Source organism: Pseudoliparis swirei, chromosome 24 (assembly GCF_029220125.1).
Source record: "Pseudoliparis swirei isolate HS2019 ecotype Mariana Trench chromosome 24, NWPU_hadal_v1, whole genome shotgun sequence".
NCBI classification, from domain to species: Eukaryota; Metazoa; Chordata; class Actinopteri; order Perciformes; family Liparidae; genus Pseudoliparis; species Pseudoliparis swirei.
This window is the reverse complement of record NC_079411.1, coordinates 5,506,449-5,527,725: the sequence shown is the minus strand read 5'-3', so window position 1 is coordinate 5,527,725 and position 21,277 is coordinate 5,506,449. Positions and strand designations below refer to the sequence as shown.

The 21,277-nt window shown below is 43.0% G+C and overlaps 3 protein-coding genes across 3 annotated transcripts; 2 read left to right on the top strand and 1 right to left on the bottom strand.

The window, feature by feature from the left end:
* Window positions 1-39: 39 nt before the first annotated feature.
* lrata (lecithin retinol acyltransferase a) lies at window positions 40-3,207 on the bottom strand. Its single transcript, XM_056410275.1, has 2 exons — window positions 2,631-3,207; window positions 40-565 (listed from the first exon to the last, which is right to left on the bottom strand). The coding sequence occupies exons 1-2, from the start codon at window positions 3,177-3,179 to the stop codon at window positions 413-415; spliced, it is 702 nt and encodes a 233-aa protein (XP_056266250.1). The 5' UTR covers window positions 3,180-3,207; the 3' UTR covers window positions 40-412.
* A 5,709-nt stretch (window positions 3,208-8,916) lies between these two features.
* Window positions 8,917-13,898, top strand: fgg (fibrinogen gamma chain). Its single transcript, XM_056409560.1, has 9 exons — window positions 8,917-9,026; window positions 9,119-9,166; window positions 9,266-9,452; window positions 9,637-9,721; window positions 11,020-11,150; window positions 11,525-11,658; window positions 12,107-12,291; window positions 12,444-12,721; window positions 12,945-13,898. The coding sequence occupies exons 1-9, from the start codon at window positions 8,964-8,966 to the stop codon at window positions 13,121-13,123; spliced, it is 1,290 nt and encodes a 429-aa protein (XP_056265535.1). The 5' UTR covers window positions 8,917-8,963; the 3' UTR covers window positions 13,124-13,898.
* Window positions 13,899-15,190: 1,292 nt separating this feature from the next.
* plrg1 (pleiotropic regulator 1) lies at window positions 15,191-20,806 on the top strand. Its single transcript, XM_056409559.1, has 15 exons — window positions 15,191-15,344; window positions 15,572-15,678; window positions 16,596-16,729; window positions 16,907-16,960; window positions 17,070-17,163; window positions 17,283-17,373; window positions 17,479-17,577; window positions 17,684-17,776; window positions 18,232-18,381; window positions 18,508-18,609; window positions 18,835-18,937; window positions 19,042-19,150; window positions 19,680-19,819; window positions 19,971-20,164; window positions 20,258-20,806. The coding sequence occupies exons 1-15, from the start codon at window positions 15,336-15,338 to the stop codon at window positions 20,315-20,317; spliced, it is 1,539 nt and encodes a 512-aa protein (XP_056265534.1). The 5' UTR covers window positions 15,191-15,335; the 3' UTR covers window positions 20,318-20,806.
* The last annotated feature ends 471 nt before the right edge of the window (window positions 20,807-21,277 follow it).

Below are 21,277 nucleotides of genomic sequence, written 5' to 3'. Positions count from 1 at the left end.
ACTGGCGGACGGAGAGTCACTCATACAAAGGCCCACAAGTAAAAATAAATTGTTTTTATAAAACACGTGTCATATTTACATTATATTAAGAACATGACTATAAAATTCCAATCATACTGTATATACATTAAGATATTGCTGTAGTCAAAGCACCACTGTACAGTATATTCATTTTAGTGGCGACTCAAATGTTAGCAAAAATGGATCACAAACTATATTCTCATATCAAAAATATTATGCATTTCACCACACTTTTATGAGAGAGCAGATATAAGTAACTATTAATGCATATATCACAACATTAAACATTGTCTACGCAGACTCATGAGGCCCCGAGGGCACCGAGCAGACCGGTTCAGCTCCGCCCACGCCAAATAAAAGTTCAGGTGCAGGTTATCAGTGCTGAACTCCTTCAACCGGCCATCCACAGAGCGAAGGGGATAAGAACTGTGGGTAACGTAGTTGACGGTGCCATGCCGAAGCAGCCGATGGAGATGATTCCCAGGAGGCTGGTGAAGATCACGCTGCGCTGGTCTCTGATGACGGATTTCACGCCCTCGCAGAACTACAAAGGAAAGACGAGTCATGAGTTCACTCATTGCGCTCGATGGAGTGACGGCTGCAGAATATAGGAACATATGAATGAATCATATCTTTCATACCAATATCATAGTTCGACCAGCCACATTGCATGGTTAGCCTGGAGGTAACCATAGCAACGGTTCTGCCCATAAAACTCTAAACTGAATTACGAATTTGGAAAAGCGGGACTGCCACTTGGCTCTGAAGTGCAAAAAACGATGTTTGTTGCCTCTGCTAATCGGATTAGCAGATTTGTAGATTTGCTCGGGAATGTGCACCAATTAAAGTACAATAAGAACAAAGTCACGCCCGTCAGGTTCTTTGCAATACGTTATTGCCCAGGTGGAAACAAAAATTATTACATATAGAGATAAAGATGACCCACATGGTAAATCAACTCAAATGATCGACATGGCGAATGGCACGACAATTTGCATGCAATAACAACTCCATTCATGCTTTTTGATTCTTTAAACCATATAATCTGCACAGATTGCAAAACGAAGGAATATGTTGTGCTCAGAGCAACCCGGTCGACATAGAAGTCCGGAAAGGAACTTTCGTACTCGTGTTACATTATTTACTTTTTACTTTGTTGACATACTTCTAAGTGGGTTTGTTACCTAAACCTAACTGTAGCCAACTGAACCACGAAATAAACATGTTTCCTCATGACACGTAGAATGTCTTCAACACGGCCGACGACATCAGGTCGGGGAATTGAGGTTGGAAATGAGTTGAGACCACAAGCTCTGAAGTAAACTGATCACGAGACGAGAGTTGTCAGGATCTGGGTCGCAAGCCTCGGTTAAAACCTTCCTGCGGCTAACCCTGACCTCATCGTGACCTTGTTATTCGTTATGATTTGCTCACGTGGCGCATATTCTGAAATAAAGCTACTCCAATAGTACAAGTTGTTGTTTAGGTCTTCGTGAGCACTCTATCCAAAGGGAACTTGAAGGCGTTCAAACACATCCACATTGGCTGCAGGGGGCCCAATAGGGAAGTCAACAGGGGCCCAACAACAACATTGGTGGGCCTCCACAACACATGTACCCAATGGTTACACTTACAAACACACTGTAAAAAATGAAAGTTGATTTGAACACATGCATCTTTTTTTCTGCCACCATGATGATAGTACACAGCAGGGGCATCGTTAGGCTTATTTGAGGTGTTTTCAACACCTCCAAATAATTATTGGCTTTAAAAGTTGTTGATTTTTATGATGTCATGAAATTAAACTATTGTTACTCACATGGAAACGTTATTTATAACTCTAACATGCTACATCTGTGCGTGTGTTCTGGTTTGTATGTTTTCTCCCCCTTCAAATTACAATCCAGTAGCCTGTCATCATACTTAACAATATAGGACCGGGCACTAGGACCTTGGGGAGGCTGCTGTAACGTCTCTCATCAACGACAGCCAGGAGTTTAGCTCAAAGTAAATTATGCAAGAGGGGCAGGATGTCGGTAGTTGTTAACGAATGCTACCTGCTTACATTTAGATTTACTTGAGGCAAATGAAAGAAAGTTAGAAACTGTCTCTATGAGCGAGAGTGTGAACGAGCGAATTCAAAATACAAGAAATAACTATTGACATCTCTCTATTCTTTGCATTCATATATATTATTATTGTTTTTTTCAATTGAATGGTATATTTGACACTGAACTAGTTCATCTTTTACTTAGTCCGTCAGTAATGATCTCAACGCAGTTTCAGAACACTTACCACCGCTTTTAAATACTTTGAACAGATTAACAGTGTGTACATATCTGTAACAGACAAAAGAATTATGTCTTAACTGAACTAGTTCATCTTTACCTCATTGATATTGTCCAAATGAGCATAAAGTATCACTATATGACCCTGAAATTGTGTCTCTAACAATGGATATCTGGGGCCCCCCAAAGAACTAAGCCCCCTCCCCCCTTTCTTTAAATCCTACAAACGCCCCTGGCACACAGTATTATGAATGCACAGTAATAATAATGTCGTTTGCATGATCAAAAGCGACACTTCTGACGCGTAACGGTGACGTATACCTTGTCGGTTTGCCGGCTCTCTGCAGACCCGTACCTGCAGCCCGTCACAAAGTGCTCACAGTTGTACCACAGCAGACTGTATTGCACGGCCCCGACGAGTCGTTCCGCCCTCTGGGCCACGTCCTCGTTGGGGAGCGCTTTACTCCGCATCGCCGTGTCCATGTGGTTGATCAGGACGCGGGCGCCGTACGCGAAGTCCTCCAGCGTGTCCACGCGCACCGTGGCGCACCTGTAGATGCAGCCCAGGATGAGCCTCTTGTTGGAAATCACGGACCCGATGAGCTCCTTGTCTTTCGAGAACACGGGCAGGATGTCGGGGATCAGGTGGGCGACTTTGTTGTCTCCTAAATAGATGCCGTAGTGGGTGAACACGGTCCTGTGGACCTCCAGCAGGTCTCCCCTGCGGAGGGGCGGCGGCGGCGGGGGCGGGGGGCCGCGCGCCACGTGCCGCTCGCGGTCCTCACCGGCGTCCGCGCAGCTGGACTCAAAGTGTTTGAAGATGGAGAGGAGAGAGAGCTTCTCCACCAGGAACGTCAGCAGCTGCAGCATCTCGAGAGTTTTAGGGGGAAGTGTCCTAAAGTGCGCGAGTCAAATGGGCTTTTTATCCTCACTGGCACGAGGAGGAGAGCAAATCCCGAAGACAGGATTGGCCACGAGTGACTTTGTGCACATGCAGCCTCCACAGCATATTCCTTTTTTTCCTCTTCCTGATGTATTTGTCTCTCCAGCCGGAGGATTATTATTATTATTCCTCACAGAATTTACATAAATCACCTCACCAACTACAGCAAAGAAGAGGATAAATAGGAACCAGTTTAGTCGAAAGAAAACGCATGTTTTAAGAACTAAAGCGAGGCAATAATAGTAATTAAATAATAATAGAATAGTAGTAGAATGCATAACAAAAATGAAATATAAAATCTATAGCCTACTCCTAATCATAACTTCCAGGCAGCTATACTTTCAGAGAAGAAGCTCTGATAAATCCATTCACCTGCATGGTCAAAAAAAGGCTGCAGGGCACCTGTAGCTGGACATACTGGAGCATTTAAGAGTCCAATAGCTCCATCAGAAGTTGTGTTGGAGACCAAAACCAGAGCTCAGAAGGGAGTGAATATATTGGACTGACAGTACAGATACTTTACACAAGTAAAAGTACCAATTATAGACTTTTACAACTGCAGGACATCATTTGTTCCTAATAGAGAGTAAAGTAACAATGGAGTGTTAAGTAAATGAACTTAGTGTTCCACTCTACTGATCGTTGAGCTCAAAGCATAAATCCATAAAACATTTTTTTTAAAGCTCAACTTAATTAATAATAAGTCAAATAAAAATTGTTTTTTTAAACGTTGCTTTAATTTTTGCTCATATGATGTTTTTTTGTTGGTTTTTTTTCAAGTTGTGTTGACCCTTTTGGTGATTTGACTGCTTCTACATGGAAAACATATCTTATTAGACTCCTGGTAGATACGGCCGTGCCGAAGACTTGGTGGTCCGAGCACTTCGTTAACTCACAGCTGCTGGTCTGTTCTGTCCCATCATCAATCCAGGATCCCAGTTGGGGAGTTCAACCCTGCGCTGGATCGTCTGCAACTTCTCATGAGATAAAACATTCCTTTCACCAGATTACTGTAATTCTGTTGGCTTCAGTGACACACTGCATTTGACCCATGCAGAAAATATTTTGAGAACGCCTTTTTTGTGTCTTTGAATCCTTCTTTACATTTGTTGATACAAATCCTGGCAACAGGGATACATCTTTGCTGCATGTATATTTAATTTAGACAGCTGCTCTTTTTTTTTGTATGAGAAAAACAAGTTTGTCCCACAAAGTAAAGGCGATTTGAGAAAGTGTTTGTGATTAAAAGTTCACAACTCTTGAACTTCTAACCAGAAACAATTACAACTTGTATATACACTACCGTTCAAAAGTTTGGGGTCATCCAGACAATTTCATGTCTTCCATGAAAACTCACTTTTATTTATCAAATGAATTGAAAATGTAATAGAAAATATAGTCAAGACATTGACAAGGTTAGAAATAATGATTAATATTTGAAGTATTAATTTTGTTCTACAAACTTCAAGCTCAAAGGAAGGCCAGTTGTATAGCTTATATCACCAGCATAACTGTTTTCAGCTGTGCTAACATAATTGCACAAGGGTTTTCTAATCATCCATTAGTCTTCTAAGGCGATTAGCAAACACAATGTACCATTAGAACACTGGAGTGATAGTTGATGGAAATGGGCCTCTATACACCTATGGAGATATTTCATTAGAAACCAGACACTTCCACCTAGAATAGTCATTTACCACATTAACAATGTAGAGAGTGTATTTTTGATTAATGTTATCTTTATTGAAAAAACAGTGCTTTTCTTTGAAAAATAAAGACATTTCTATGTGACCCCAAACTTTTGAACGGTAGTGTATATATATATATATTATATATATATATATATATATATATAGTGTTACTCATTGCAGTTACACATTGTGCATTCAAAATGTTACTTCAGTAAATGTATATTGCCAATACTTATACTAATGTATATAAATAAAATAACCCCTTTAAAACATTATACTACAGTTATATTTATACGGATTGATTTTATCCTATTTTAAAGGAGCTTTATTCAACATTCAGAGCAATAATATAGCAACAAACGATTATAATCGATATAAACGGATACAGTGGAGTAACACCTGAGCATGCATTTTAGCGCACGTTTATGCAAGTGTTAGCTCGCGGTCGTCGCTCTGCACTGCTCTCACAAGGCGGTTACATAATATCACACCGTCCGACTAAGAACTACGTAGTATAAAAAACAAACTGGCTAATAAACGGCACAATGAGCATGGAGATAAATTAACATACTGGCAACGTCCCTGCAGGACAAAGTGAACACACCCTAATCTGGGTGTGAACATGGCAGCCCAGCAGAGAACGATTAATTCATGTGGCGCTGCTCATACGAGGCTATGCAGGCCGTCTGAGCTTCATTGAGAACCAGAGACATCCCGAAGTCCTTCGTGGTGCGTGAACAACAAAGTGTCGGACCCCGCCTTCATTCAGCTGAGTCGTTTTACCGTCTGTGACCACAGGTTGAACCCTGAGGCGGTGTTACAACAAACCTTTGGCCTCTGTCATGGGGCAGATTTACACCACGGTCAAATGGCTCCAGACTCTTTAAATGTGTCTCCTGGGCAGACCGCCGGGGAACTGTGCTGACTCTGTATCCAAAGTGTTCAAGAAATACAACAACTGTTTAGCTTTTCTGCTGTTCTGTATCCTGATACAATACACGCAATATCAGAGTGTCGGCCTGGCATCAGCGTCTGAATCACACAACAACAACAACAACAGCAGCAGCAGCCCAAAATGTGTCTTCACATGCTGGACACAGTGTTCGCAGAGAGTTCCCAAGTCTTCCTGGCACTTGGAGAAAAGAAAGAAACACTTTCCATCTGGTGTTTTTTCCACAAAGAGGCCGGTTCAGCAAAAGTTCAGCACTGTTTAGGTTCACGGGCCCGGCGGTTCACTCTCAGGTCAGCCAGGGTTTATAACCGTCCTGGGCCTGTTTTTTTCTCACATAATAAAACCAGGTCACCCAGAGGTAGTTACAGTACATCATGATCTCCTCACGTCAACATGGAGCCCACAGATGGAGCCTGATTAAGATATATGTATTGCATGTATCTCCTCTGTTTATACATAGCTGCATACACGTGGGGTTGTAGTTCAACTGTGCAGCACACTGTGCAACATATTAGAGTGATGACGCCTTGAACAGTGTGGAGCTGCAAACATTCCTGCATCCCCCTCATTTTCACCCAGCAGTGCTAAATAATACATGTCATTAATAATTATCAAGTGAAAGATTCATTAACTCCCTGACATTATGATCTTGAAACGGCAGACGTTTAAAAGATTTGTCTTTTGAATATGAGCGACATCAAAAAGCCTCAAAGTCATCGAATGGACAAGGTATATATTTTTCTATTTAATGTGACTCCAACAAGCACAACAGCATGAAACTATGAGCTCTGTGGTCATCAATGGATTACTGAACGGGCCTTAAGCAAAGAGCCAGGGTCCAAAAGTATCAGGGGCCTCATTGCCCTTCACATGGGTGTCACCCGACGAGACCCTAGCATACAGGAAGAGACTCAATATGACACCAGAGGCATAAAACAACTACAAAGAGACACAAAACAACTACAAAGAGACATACAACAACTACGAAAAGACACAAAATGATAATAAAGAGACATAAAACAACTACAAAGAGACACAAAACAACTACAAAGAGACATACAACAACTACGAAGAGACACAAAATGATAATAAAGAAACATAAAACAACTATGAAGAGATACAAAAAGATACAAAGAGACATATAACAACTACGAAGAGACACAAAACAACTACAAAGAGACATATAACAACTACAAAGAGACACAAATGACCACAACGAGATGCAAAATGACCAAGAGACACAACATATAAAGAGACACAAAATGATAACAAAGAGACCTGAAAGAATTATAAAGAGACACAAAATGATAATAAAGAGACATAAAACAACTATGAAGAGACACAAAATGATCAAACTAATATAAAGAGATGTGTGACCACAAAGAGACACTTATTATTTTTATTTTTTATTTTTAATATCTAAACTCTGAGGTTGCTAAATCGCTCAAAAACATAGATATGCATAAAAATTGCAGAATCAATGTGAAAATACCCTTCATGCAGATTAGCTCAACATTCCTACTGAGATTATTCCAGATGGACTGAGTGACCTCCAGATATCACTTCATATATGTAGCCCATCTCAGACAGCTGCCTTCCTAAAAGACTTTGCACATATTTTAATTGTATTACATCATTCCTTGGAGATTTCGCCCCAAAACTTGTATTCATGTCGGCCATCGATGTGTCTCGTGTCTCGAGTGTTTGGCTCCAGTTCTCTAAACATTAGCTCAGCTGTGCATGTGCTTCTTAAAACGTAAGCCGGTGTGAAGCGTTCTTTGTTTTCTGATGCTAATTATCATGCAGGAAGCAATATAATGCTCTTCTGTGTCTACAATGCAAAATGTAAATCAATCTTTTTTTATAAATGTTAAATTGTCAATAATTCCACCAGCGATTAATTTGTCTTCCTTGTGTGCCACAAATGACCAAAGACATTTGCAAACTGCTTTTCAGTTAAATAAAAAAATTTAAATCGACACTGTACTAATTATATTAAGTCGTATTTGTATTAGCCTCACAGAAAATGTGATTGCAAACAGTCAAATGCATCTCAATTCATTCATTTGCGTGTCTTCTCTCAACAGAAACTGCATGAATGCTCATAAAGTCTCTGATTATTGAGGATGCCTTTTGGGTTGATTTGTGGATCCACTCCCACTAGTGGTGTTCCCTCACAGTGCAGCCACAGCTTCAAATGAGAGGTCGACGGCATCCGCCGAACTTGGAGAGCAAAACAAGTGAAGAAATGAGAATGAGGTGTGGCAACAGAAGAAGAAAAAACAACAGTGTAAATTACTACTTTGTGAAAGTAACTAAAGAAGGAGGGAGGGAGCGGGAAGCTAACAGAAGTTAAATTCAAAGTCCGATATGTTTCAATTTGGACTTACTATCTACAGTTAATGGTTCAAAGGCCACTTCACTCTCTCATCGTATTGAACTTACAAATGTAACTTTATTTATTTATTTATTTTGTGTGTGAGGCTCTCCGATTGTTTTCTCTTCCCAATTGTTCCTCTATTTTAATTTATTTTCCTTCCATACGTGTTCCTCCGATATTTACCCGACATCTGCAAGCCAATTATAAAACGAGTACTTTCTGTATTCATCCAGTTTTTGTTGGCACGTCTTTATTGACGACACACTGACGTTAATGTTTCACAGGGTCAGGCTGGTATAATGGCATCTTGTCAATAAGGAATGACTCATGTTGTCATTTATTAAATGGTCGTAGTTCTCAAATAAACTCCAATTGACTGACAGTCAAAGCCCATTGGAATATAAAGCCATTGAATATTTTTTTTAAAGGCAACAATATACAAAGCAGTTTTGTCATACTTTTCAACTTCCTGTGTCATAAACGCTGTGTCCCGCTAGAGGAACTGTCCCCATCGAATCTGGGGAAATGATCGATGTTTGAGTCACAGCGGTGTCCCAACGGGGATGTTTGCGTACGAGTCCCTGATCAAACACCGGCCCGAGGACCTTGTCCAGATAAATATCCCACAAACTGGAGCAGCTTGTCATTCTCCAAAGAAGACCAGATCCCGACTGGTCGCCGCGGCAGCATGGCTCCATCCCTACTTGCAACGGCAGGAGGACTTCTGCTACTCCTCTCCCTCTCGTCGGCAGTAAGTCACTGGCGCCGCCGCGGTTCCCTTGAGCACCAACATTTAGATCGTGTCGTTGATGTCGTCGTTGTTGTTGTTTGTTGTGTGTGCAGCAAACCAGAGGAGACAACATCGCAGCATGCACAATACATGACAGCTTTGTAAGTAGATACAAATAACGTGTTTTTTCCCATATGGATCGTATGTGTCTGTGTTAATTGGATAATAAATGTCTTTGAACTGGCCGTTTCTGTATTCAGGGGACGTACTGCCCCACAACATGTGGAGTGACTGACTACATGCATAGGTACATGTCCGAGGTGGATGAGGATTTGGAAAGTATGCAAAAGAAACTTGCCACGATTGCCAACTTGACCCAAGGGGCCGATCAAACCATCGTCTACATGAAAGATTCGACTCTTATGGCCCAAAAGAACACGCTGCCAGGTAACACAGGCCACAGCTGCATCCCCCTTTTTAATAAGACGAGATCCGTTTGTCTGTTACAGATATGTAACGACTCTAAACTCCTCTGTACACACTGTGAATACGTTCAAAGTGTTTAAAAGCGTTGGTGAGTGTTCTGAAACTGCGTTGAGATCATTGCTGACAGACTTTTTTTTTACGTCAGACCCGTATCACAAAAGATCCACAAGTATCCTGGAGGACATCGTTCGATTTGAAAAGACCAGCATCGCACAGGAGCAGCAAATATAGTGAGTTACCCAACGCAATGAAGTTTAACCGTTCGGCTGCGTATTTACACAAGTGTGTGTGTGTGTGTGCGCGTGTGTGTGCATGTGTATGTGTGTTGGTGTGTGCGTGGGTGCATGCGGGTTTGTTGTGTGTGTGTGTGCATGTGTGTGTGCGTGTTGGTGTGTGCGTGTGTGTTGGTGTGTGAATGTATGCATGCGTGTGTGTTGGTGTGTGCGTGTGTGCATGTGTGTGTGTTGGTGTGTGAATGTGTGTGTGTTTGTGTGTGAACGTGTGCATGCGTGTGTTGGTGTGTGCGTGTGTGTGTGCATTGGTCCGTGCGTGTGTGTGTGTTGGTGTGTGCGTGTGTGTGTATGCATTGGTCCATGTGTGCAAGCGTGTGTGTTGGTGTGTGCGTGTGTGCATGTGTGTTGGTGTGTGAATGTGTGCATGTGTGTGTGTTGTTGTGTGTGTGTGTGCATGTGTGTGTTGGTGTGTGAATGTGTGCATGTGCGCGTGTTGGTGTGTGTGTGTGCAAGCGTGTGTGTTGGTGTGTGCGCGTGTTGGTGTGTGCGTGTGTGCATGTGCGCGTGTTGGTGTGTGTGTGCATGTGTGTGTGTTGGTGTGTGTGCATGCGTGTGTTGGTGTGTGTGTGTGTGTTGGTGTGTGCGTGTGTGTGTGTGCGTGTGTGCATGTGTGTGTGTGTGTGTGTGTGTTGGTGTGTGTGTGTGTGTTGGTGTGTGCGTGTGTGGATGAGTGTGTGTTGGTGTGTGCATGCGTGTGTTGATTTGTGTGTGTGTGCATGCATGTGTGTTGGTGCGTGGGTGTGTGTTTGTCTGTACATGCGTGTGTGTTGGTGTGTGTGTGTGTGTTTGTTTGTGCGTGCACCTGCGTCATAACACTGTGTTCTAGCACAACGAACTAACTAACAGCACTTTTTAAGTGTGACCGGTGTATAAATCACGATGTCTTGTTATAAATTGCACAGGAAGTGTTTCTCACCCACGAAGACATCAGTAATAATACTCTGATCGAAATATAATGTAAAAAAACACGGTGTACCTTTACCTTTGATACTGTGACCCGCCCACACACCTCCAGGTCAATGCACGCGGTCAGGAGAGGAGGGAGAGGAGCGAACGCCCACACACAGGAGTGGGCGTTCGCTCCTCTCCCTCCTCTCCAATTATGTTTAACGTCTTCATCCAAATGTGGTTCCCTTGGCTTCCGTATAGTTTTCATATTTTCTTGTTTTTGTCTGAACTATTAAAGAATATTTGTGTACAGCTCGTAGCGCTCACATTTCCTCCCCTCTTTCCAGTGAGCTTCAGAATATAATTTCCTCCAATGAGAAGAGGATGTCCAACCTGAAGCAGCTCTCCATTCAGCTGCAGCATAGGTGCACCGATTCCTGCAAAGAATCGGTTGATATCCAACCCCTCACGGGAACAGGTAGAAAACAAATTTCATTTAATTACATTCATTGACCCTCAGGTCGTTCCCATTTCACAAGAGGTTACTCAATCGGTCCTCTTCTGAACCACATGTGTCCTTGTTCAGTGTTTGTTGAGGGACGACAAATCAATACGCTGCAGCCATCCAAAGTCAACAGATTTACTCCCCAGGAAGGAGACTGTATTCCTAATAAGTTCATTCTCAATAATTAAAATAGATTTGGACACAATTACTTTTTCTTTTCTTTTTAAAGAATCAGACAACAGGAAAATAATATGTGATGGTTCTTGTCTTGTTTTACAAGGTTTTATAACGGTTTGTTGTGACGATATTCAATATGATAATGACATAACCTCTCTCTTCTTCATCAGATTGCCAGGATATTGCAAACAAAGGAGGCATCATCAGCGGCCTTTATTACGTGAAACCAGCAAAGGCCACTGAGCAGTTCCTGGTCTATTGTGAGATTGACGAGTTTAGACGCGGCTTTACAGTCATACAGAGGGTACGCGTCTGTTTCCTGTCTGTTTCCGGCCTGTTTCCTGTCTGTTTCCGGTCTGTTTTTAATTGAACGTTTGAGGGAAATGTCTCTTTGCTCTCTTCACCTCGCACTGGATGATTCCTATCGATATTGTGTTGAAGAAGTAGAACTCAATACTATAAACACAGCTTGTATTTTGCCAATCCTGAGATCAACAAACTGATAAGGGATTATATGAAAAATATGAGGAATTATAAATTGAAATTGTTAATAGCAGAAGGCCTACACAAGTGTCATCAACACTTTCTTCGGATACAAAATATTGATCCAGAGGCCGGAGATGTATTCAATCAGAAGTCTGACCGATTCATAATAATTTGACCGAATGGAAGGTTAACATAAAGTATAATCAGGGAAATTCAAAAGACTATCCCTTGCCCCTCCGACACTGACCACGTCTTCCCGCCCACAGAGACGCGACGGCAGCGAGGACTTCCACAAGGACTGGATGCAGTACAAGAATGGCTTCGGCCACCTCTCCCCGGGCGACACCACGGAGTTCTGGCTCGGCAACGAGAAGATCCACCTCCTGACGGCCACCACCACCATGCCCACCGTGCTGAGGATAGAGCTCGTCGACTGGCAGGGCGCCAAAAAGTACGCACGCACTCAAACACGCGAGCGATAACGAGATTATGCAAGCGGCGAGCAAAGAAAAGAGACTCGCGCAAACATGACCTGACGAGGAGGTTCCCTTTGAAAAAGAGAGAAAGCTAACCGTCCTCTCTCCTCTCGCGTGGCCTCTCAAGGTATGCCGACTACACCATGTTCCGCGTGGGCTCCGAGAGCGACATGTACCGCCTGACGTACGGCTACTTCCTCGGCGGTGACGCGGGAGACGCTTTCGACGGCTTCGATTTCGGCGACGATCCCAGCGACAAGTTCTACACGTCTCACAACGGCATGCAGTTCAGCACCGTGGACAAGGACAACGACAAGTACCAGGGCAGCTGCGCTCAGCAGGACGGCTCCGGCTGGTGGATGAACAGATGCCACGCGGCACATTTGAACGGCAAATACTACCAGGGTGAGACCACGTGGCGAAGAACGATTGGCGCTCATTTGAATCATCTGTTGAGTGGTATTATAATGAAGAAGAAGATAGATTCATGTTGTTATTATTTCATGGTATTATTGATGATGAGAATAAGCCCCACACAGAGAGAGAGAGAGACAACGCTCTTATTCAAATACATAAATAAGTAAAAACACAATTTCCCCTCTAAGCTGTCTGTGTTCTCTCCGTCTAGGTGGAACGTACACCGAAAAGGATGCAGGTGAATTTGGCTTCGACAACGGCATCATTTGGGTGACTTGGCACAACCGCTGGTACTCCCTGAAGGAGACCACCATGAAGCTCATTCCCCTCAGCCGCATCACAGCGGGCGGTGGACAGCAGACGGGCGTGAAACAGTTCGGCGGCCTTTGAGTTGCCTCAAAAGTAGAGAAACCAGCTTGTGATCTGTTCCGGCTGCAGTTGAGCTCAACGGCACCGAAACCGCCTTAAAGGGAGAGTTCGTCTCACAATTCAAACAATTTAAAAGTTTATATTTTTCCCCCTTTGCATGTAGTGCTATTTATCAATCCAGACCTAGTTTTTGGTGCTCACTACGTCAAGATGTCTCTCGGCTTGAGGTGCTCAAAGTGCAAATAAATAAATGTATCGACTTTATTTACTCAACGGCGATGTCTCTTTCCATAAATCGTGACCTGGTCACTCCAGATAATCCACAGACGTTGTTGTGAGCAGTTTAATGTATGAAGTTCCATGAAGCCGCTCACAACAAGGTCTGTATATTCAAAAGTAGCACCACCTGTAAGAGGAAGAATATCTATATGAATTTGGGGTGAACTCTCCCTTTTTAAATGAAAATCTCCATGGATAGTTTCTGATTTCATGACTTGTGCATGTTTTACTGATCTGACGCAGAAGGACGCTGTTTGTCTTCAAGGTTGTTTTTAACACTAAATCGTGTCTTTTCTTAAAGTGGTCATTACTTCATGGCCTTAGTTTGGACTCAGTGGACACAACCAGTTGAGTCCATGTGGCACGCAGCTGACGGGAGACCAAAATAACCAAGAACGCCACAAGACATGTGACTGAATTGACTCTGCGAAAAATGTTGCCATGTTGCACCAGCAACTGCATATACACCTGAAAAATACAACAACTTTGAAATAAATATCATCTCAAATGTAAATAATGTGTCCACTTCATTTGCTTTGTAACACATTTAACATCACTGTGGTATAGAGTCAATAACTATTAAAATGATTAAAGTGTCACAAATAAATAGTATGGATCTATGATTATGAGAACATTATGAGCTACAGGGTTTTTTGGGCTTTCTGATTGTTCATATTCTTATATATAACACACACATGCACACAAGCATGAGAAAACACCTTATTGGCTTTTTATCAAGATTAATTGTTTTTAATTATTGATTTGGCTGGAGGACCCTTTAAGCAAATTAAATGGTCAGTTTAAAGGAAACATGGTTAAAATCAATGTGGTTTATAAGTATCCATTGCATATCACTTCATTAAATTAATAATTCAAAAATATTGACCGAGGCAGTGAGCCCCAAAGTGCTTTTAAGGAGCACTTGAAACCGTCCCAATATAAATTTGGGAAGTATGTAATTGAATTATCTAAATTGAAGTGCTCTTAAATGAGACTCTTAGTTGGACAAAAAACCCTCTCCCTGAAAGAATAATCACATTTACGGTAATGTGCAGCTCTGACCTTTATTTATTTATTGAGCAGTTTTTTATTTTCCTCACTAACACACGAAGGTTATGCTGCCTCGACATGTTATTCACAATAGATAAATGTTTCCAAGACTAAATTCAGGTAGTAAATATAACGTTGAGTGTCACTCAGGACAACAAAACCACTTAGAGACAGTTTATACTTTGCATTGTTTACTGGTACTAGTTGTCCTCATGCATAATCACACTCACCTCAACAACATGGGGAGTCTAAATTCCACCTTTTCAATTTAAAAGCTGGTTTTATCCCCCTCACTCTCTAAAGTCCATAAAATAAATGTTTGTTTTTCAAAAATTGTTCTCACATTAATCACAGTAAACATTGCAAGAGGAATTTTAGTCCTGAACCAGATTGTTTGGTTATAGTCCTATAATCTAACGGCATGGCCACCCACACACTTTGCACCAACGTTTTGGGGCATTGGATAACCATTAATCAATGTTAGGCAAACATGGCTCGAAGGCCGGTAAACCAAACTTTGGCCTGTTGTTCAGCCTCACTGCAATGTGTACTCATTGCATCAAAACGTACACACAACCATTATTGTGAAACAACTAAATGCGATTTATTAAATCATGTCATAACATTATCTTTTGCAACCGTGGTAGGGTATTTCTTTCTATTTTATTTTTTATTTCTGCTAAATTACATTGGCGTTACCCCTCCACGCCGATAGGTGGCACTAACACACTTCTCGCTGCGGTTGGGGATGTTTACTTCCGGGGTGTACGGTCACCGGCTAGTCGTGATTGGCCATGTTTTCAGGATAGTGATACTTTTTTTTTGAGAGCGATCTAACAATAATCCTAAAAAAGAAAGTAGTTTTCTTCCGCTGTGGTGTTTTTTCCGTGTTGATACCGCCACGATGGCCGAGGTAAGCCGAAGTTGGAAGTCTTGTTCCGGTGTTTTCTGTCGCTCCCGCTCAGGCGGCTCCAGGACGTATACCGTGTCGGGTCCGGCTAAATGCTGGATCGCGTTTCGTCTACGTGACGCTTCATTGCCCGTATAACTTGTATTTAAGGAGTAGAACCATGTAGAAATGTTGCCGGTTTTGTGTGAGTATAATATCATTGTATTAAATGTGACTATTTCATTGAACAGGATGTCCAGAAGCACTCAGTCCACACGCTGGTGTTCAGGTCTCTCAAAAGGACGCACGACATGTTTGTGTCGGACCACGCGAAGTCCATCGCACTGGATGACGAGAGGTAACGAAACGGATCCCCGCTGCATTGCCGTGTGAACTATGCATTTCCTTTGTTTCAAGTAGTGTTATATTGTATTATTCATTCATCTTAAACTGGGGTAAATATAATGAATGAAAGTGAATCCGGTCCAGTTCTGGTCAAATCAGAGAATCAAGAATCAATGACGCGTATTTCTGCTTTAGGCTTCACGTAATTGTTATTATAGCAGTTTGATGTCTATTTTAAAGATGGATGTGTAACGGGAAACAAGCCTCATTCAAGAAGACCAAATAATGTGAGATTATAAGTGTGATTGCAAGGCAGTAAATAAGAGACACTTATATTCAGGGCTGTTAAAAGATCATTGTTATGATATTAATAGATTAGATTAGATATTCCTTTTTTAGTCCCACAAGTGGGGACATTTCAAGATCACAGCAGCGGTGCACATCAGAGCATTAATAGAAAATACAAATAAAACTCAAAATACTAAATATACAGATGGAAAATAAAGTGCTGAGTTTGCCAAGATCTCCAGCGATCTACTAATAATTAACATTTTCAATTCTTACTTGTAAAATATACAGTTGTCCAAGATACAAATGGAATATATCATGAGACTGATGTATGGTAATATTGATCTTTCAATGTGATTGATGGTTAGTCGTGGTATTTCATTTATTGGCTTAACCAAAATCGAGGAATTGTTTTTTTAATGTGTGTCAGCCACAATAGTTGTGTTAGCTATGAACTAAAGTAACACACAATTCCACCAGCAAAGATTGCATCGATAAAGCCCCTTATCTTTGGCAAACTGTAAAAATAAATCATCTGTATATTGTTTTGCGATGCGTCGCTCAAATATGATACTCATTGCGCCATGTTAAGAGTTTTTGTAGGAGAAAATGATGCCCAACTTGTGTATCTTGTATTTGCAGCCACAAGATGAAGATGGGTGTGAAACTGAAAGCGGATTACAGCGCAGTTCTACACATGCCGGTCCTGAAAGAAGTGGACAGAGTGGCGCAGCTTCCCAGCAGTTTGCTCGGCCAACAGAGCTTCACGCAGCCGGGTGAGGGACAAACAAACGCTGCATCTTCCAGCTGATTATGGAGACGTACATCCATGCAGACACTTTACTACAATCCTCCCCGTATTGAGACGTTTTATTCATTTGGACCGATTTTTAAGAAAACCTGGTTGTTGATGCTCATGTTTGGGTTGTTTTCACCCCCCCAATATATTTCAGCTGATGACCCAGAATACCTGATCACCGGGACTCATGCTTATCCCTCTGGACCGGGTCAGTACTGTGCTATCAGTGTAGCCAAGCTGCATTCATGTGATTGTGCTGAATGAACTGCGATCACCATGATTCACGTGTTTTTATAGCATTATTTTTCTCTCTTTAGGAGTGGCTTTGACTGCTGACACAAAGCTGCACAGGAATCCAAGTGAGGGAGGCGTCCACTCCATGGCGCTGGCTTTGCCACCATCACAATCCAGGTAAACCCTTTCTTTCCCTCCACGGGGTGTACGCTACTGGTCCTGATTTTTGAAGTTGACGCTTTTCTGTACGACTTATTCACATTTCTAAACGATATCCATGTGTTGTTGAATTTCAGGCTGGACGTAAGTCGCACTGCGGCCAGTGTCGGCGACATCCACCGACATGCCGGAGGAGCAGAGAGATCCCACCCCCCGTCCACCGCTGTGGTGGGTGGTGGTGTATTTACACTTGATGACATGACTTGTTTACACGTGCTGTGAAGTCCCTGAGGCAAGTGCAAAGCTGACAGCGAATTATTTAATTTGTTTCAGTCGCTGTTGGAGGGAGGCGGCACCAGAAATTCTGCGCTTGCAAGGAAAGCACCGACCATGCCGAAACCCCAGTGGCATCCGCCGTGGAAGCTGTTTCGGGTAGCTACAAATACTTTGAACTTAACGCGGCGACGCCCCAAGTGGAGGCCGTGCCTGGGACGTGTCCTCCGGGTTATTTTAAACGGCAGTGTGTCTGATCCCATAGGTCATCAGTGGTCACCTCGGCTGGGTGAGATCCATCGCTGTGGAGCCTGGGAACCAGTGGTTTGTCACAGGGTCTGCTGATCGGACCATAAAGGTGAGTGACGCTGAACATGAGTACTTTATGTTGTCTATTACATGTCAGACACAATAACAAATATAATCAAATCAAAGGTTTATCCTTTTCGACTTTCTTGACGAAAAGACAACGCTTCCTTTTGACCACGGGAACAGGAGTTTGACAAAGTCTTCATGACTCAAAGACGTTCTGTCTGCAGAGCGTTTTAACTTCATCTTATGGTCTTCATCAGCAAATTGAAGACGGCTCAGATGTCAGGAAGTCGTCTCGGTTTGATCACTTTAAGGAAAACTAAGACACTTTAAACAAGCTCAAGACTCCGATGTATGGTTTCTGAGCACTATTGCTAGTGTATTCTATCTCCCCATCGCTTACCCTGTTAGATTATATAATAACACTATATTTAATCTCTATAAATCAACTGTTATTAATCTGCTTCTGGAAATATTCAACAATGCTCTTTGTCTTGATAGATCTGGGACCTGGCCAGTGGGAAACTGAAACTCTCCCTGACTGGACACATCAGCACGGTGCGCGGTGTGGCGGTCAGCAACCGGAGCCCTTACCTGTTCTCCTGTGGAGAAGACAAGCAAGTCAAGTGTTGGGATCTGGAGTATAACAAGGTATGACGTAATGAGAGGGGAGGCGAACGGGATGAGTCCGTTAAGTCTTAAAGGTCCATGAAAAGAGGATCTCAGTTGGTTTTATGGTGGTTTGTTTTGTCCTGATGATGTCAATGTGTGCATCAGGTCATCAGGCACTACCACGGACACCTTAGTGCTGTGTATGATATCGACCTTCATCCAACGATTGACGTGCTGGTGACGTGCAGCAGAGATGCCACCGCAAGGGTAAGCTCACACTTTGCATGATTGCTATTTTTCTCTCGGTCTTAATTGGGTTGTTCGGTGGTCTGTCCCCAAGTTCAGATGGAATCAATATCTCCCACTTAAAAAACATAATTTGCTGGTGTTTAGAGAGACATCCTTTGATCAGAGGACCGCAGTTGAATGTGTTTTGAAGATGGTGTCTAAGTAATGAATGAAATGGATTGGACTTCCTCTCTGCCCCTGCAGGTGTGGGACATCAGGTCAAAAGCCAACGTGCACACACTCTCTGGCCACACCAACACTGTGGCCACGGTGAGATGTCAGGCGGCAGAACCCCAAATCATCACCGGTAAGAACAGCGCCTCGCCAATTGATCCGTGTCGTCGTGGTCGTCGGAGCCGATTTGGTTGACCTTTTTAGCCACTTGTCTAACCCCCGATTGGCTCCTCGCAGGCAGCCACGACTCCACCATCCGACTGTGGGATTTGATCGCCGGGAAAACCCGAGCAACTCTGACGAACCACAAGAAGTCCGTCCGGACTCTGGCGGTGCACCCCAGACAGTAAGTTCATCCACCCTGAAGCACAGTGTGTGATTAGTTAGCAGGGCTAAGACCATCCGAGCCAAAAGTGTCTTTCCCATGCTGATCCTCTGCTCTCCGGAGTAAATGCAGTTTATATAAACGATACTTTTGTTCGATGCCATCGACATATATAAATGGCAAATGAAGCAAGTTAAAAGCAGAATACAGCCCCATAAAACAAACCCACGGTGTAAGCAGCCATCAGCGAGACGTGAAAGAATGAGTCGCTGGTGGAACTGAGTTTAAACTCAAAGTGAGACCAGACTTGAGGACTACAGCCCTGTTAGTTAGTTAGTAATGTGTAGTCCTTAAATAATAGGTTGGTTCTCGTCAACAGTTGAATATCTGATAATCTGGTAGTTGGTGAAAGCCTTTTTTGAGTTACTCAGCAAAGAAAGATGTTTCTCGCCCTTTTGGGGTTCATAAAACACACATTCTGCCTCCATAAAACCAATGAAGAGTTCCTAAAGTGCTTTAACACGCCGCCGTCCTCTTCCCCGGCTCACAGATACACGTTTGCCTCGGGTTCAGCGGACAACATCAAGCAGTGGATGTTCCCAGACGGCAGCTTCATCCAGAACCTGTCGGGCCACAACGCCATCATCAACACTCTCGCCGTGAACTCTGACGGCGTCTTGGTGTCTGGAGGTATTCATCACGAGCCACACACAAAAACATCTTCAACTTATGTCATAATCGATAGATTTTTTTTTATTTGGGTACAAAATGCAAGTGATTACAGTATTAGATTAAAAACGCATAATGATGATGATGATGCACTCTTCGGTTTTCTCCGTAGCTGACAATGGAACCATCCACATGTGGGATTGGAGGACGGGCTACAACTTCCAGCGGATCCACGCCGCCGTGCAGCCCGGATCTCTGGACAGCGAGTCGGGCATCTTCGCCTGCAAGTTCGACAACTCCGAGAGCCGCCTGATCTGCGCCGAGGCCGACAAGACCATCAAAGTATACAAGGAGGACGACACCGCTGTAAGTTGTGCCCCCGTGTTTTCAAAAGTTCAAGATGTCAGTGTTGGCTCGCAGGCGCATAATTTTTTTTAACTCTCGTTTCCCTTTTTGCAGACGGAGGAAAGCCATCCCGTCAACTGGAAACCAGAAATCCTCAAGAGGAAGCGATTCTAATCGTGTTTTTTTCTTCTTCCACCTGCACCTCGTGTCACCGTAACATCGTTAAATTTAATTTCTACTAAACCTGTTGTAGATACGCCTGGCAAGTTTTGCCCGCTACTCCTTTTTTCTTCTTCTTTTTTTCTTCCAAAACGACCACAAGGTCACGTTTTATTCCAGAAACCATTTGCAGTCCTCGTTGTACGACGGTAGTCCAACGAAGTCGCCATTTTGAACGGCGAGGAACCTGCCGGAGTCTTTGTTCTTGATGATGACGGCTCTCCGGTGGCTCTGGTCCGTCGGGTCCACCAGCATCAGCCACTCTTCAGTCGCAGACGGACTGACCTCCGAGTGGACCCGATTCCTGCTGGGGTCAAACCCTGCAGAAGGACATGCGCTGTGTGTCTTTCTAGGATCGATTCATTCGTACACACACTGAAACAAGCGGAACCTTTTTTCTGTTTATTTTTCGCTCTTTTAATAAAAAACAAAATGTTTCACTTCCTTTGCCGTTTTGTTTTTGTTCACTCAGGACAGGTGTGCCCACTTACCCAGGTATCTGTTGGTGACCACGCTCCTGTAGTACTTGCAGCCGTTAGCCTTCATCTCCACCCAGTAGCAAGACTCTCCAGAAGTCCCACTGAGGCCCACGGTGGTTCTGGGGTCGTCACGCTCGCCTGCTAAATTTCAAAGTGCAAACCTCAGCGCGATTGGGATTAGAAAAGAGTAATACACTCTAAACTATCCGGCCCACGCAGTGTCACCAACCTGACTCTTCATCAGTCCTGACAATGATACACACACACACACGGATCATTTGTTTATGTATAAATCAATATTTATGTATATTATTGTTATTGAAGCTTCTTTCTACCTACAAAAGCACGTTAGAGCTGTCGGTCGAACTCTTTTGCTAACTTTAGTTTAGTAAGGAATACTTTTCTTCAAATATGGCACCAACGTCCACTTGGACCA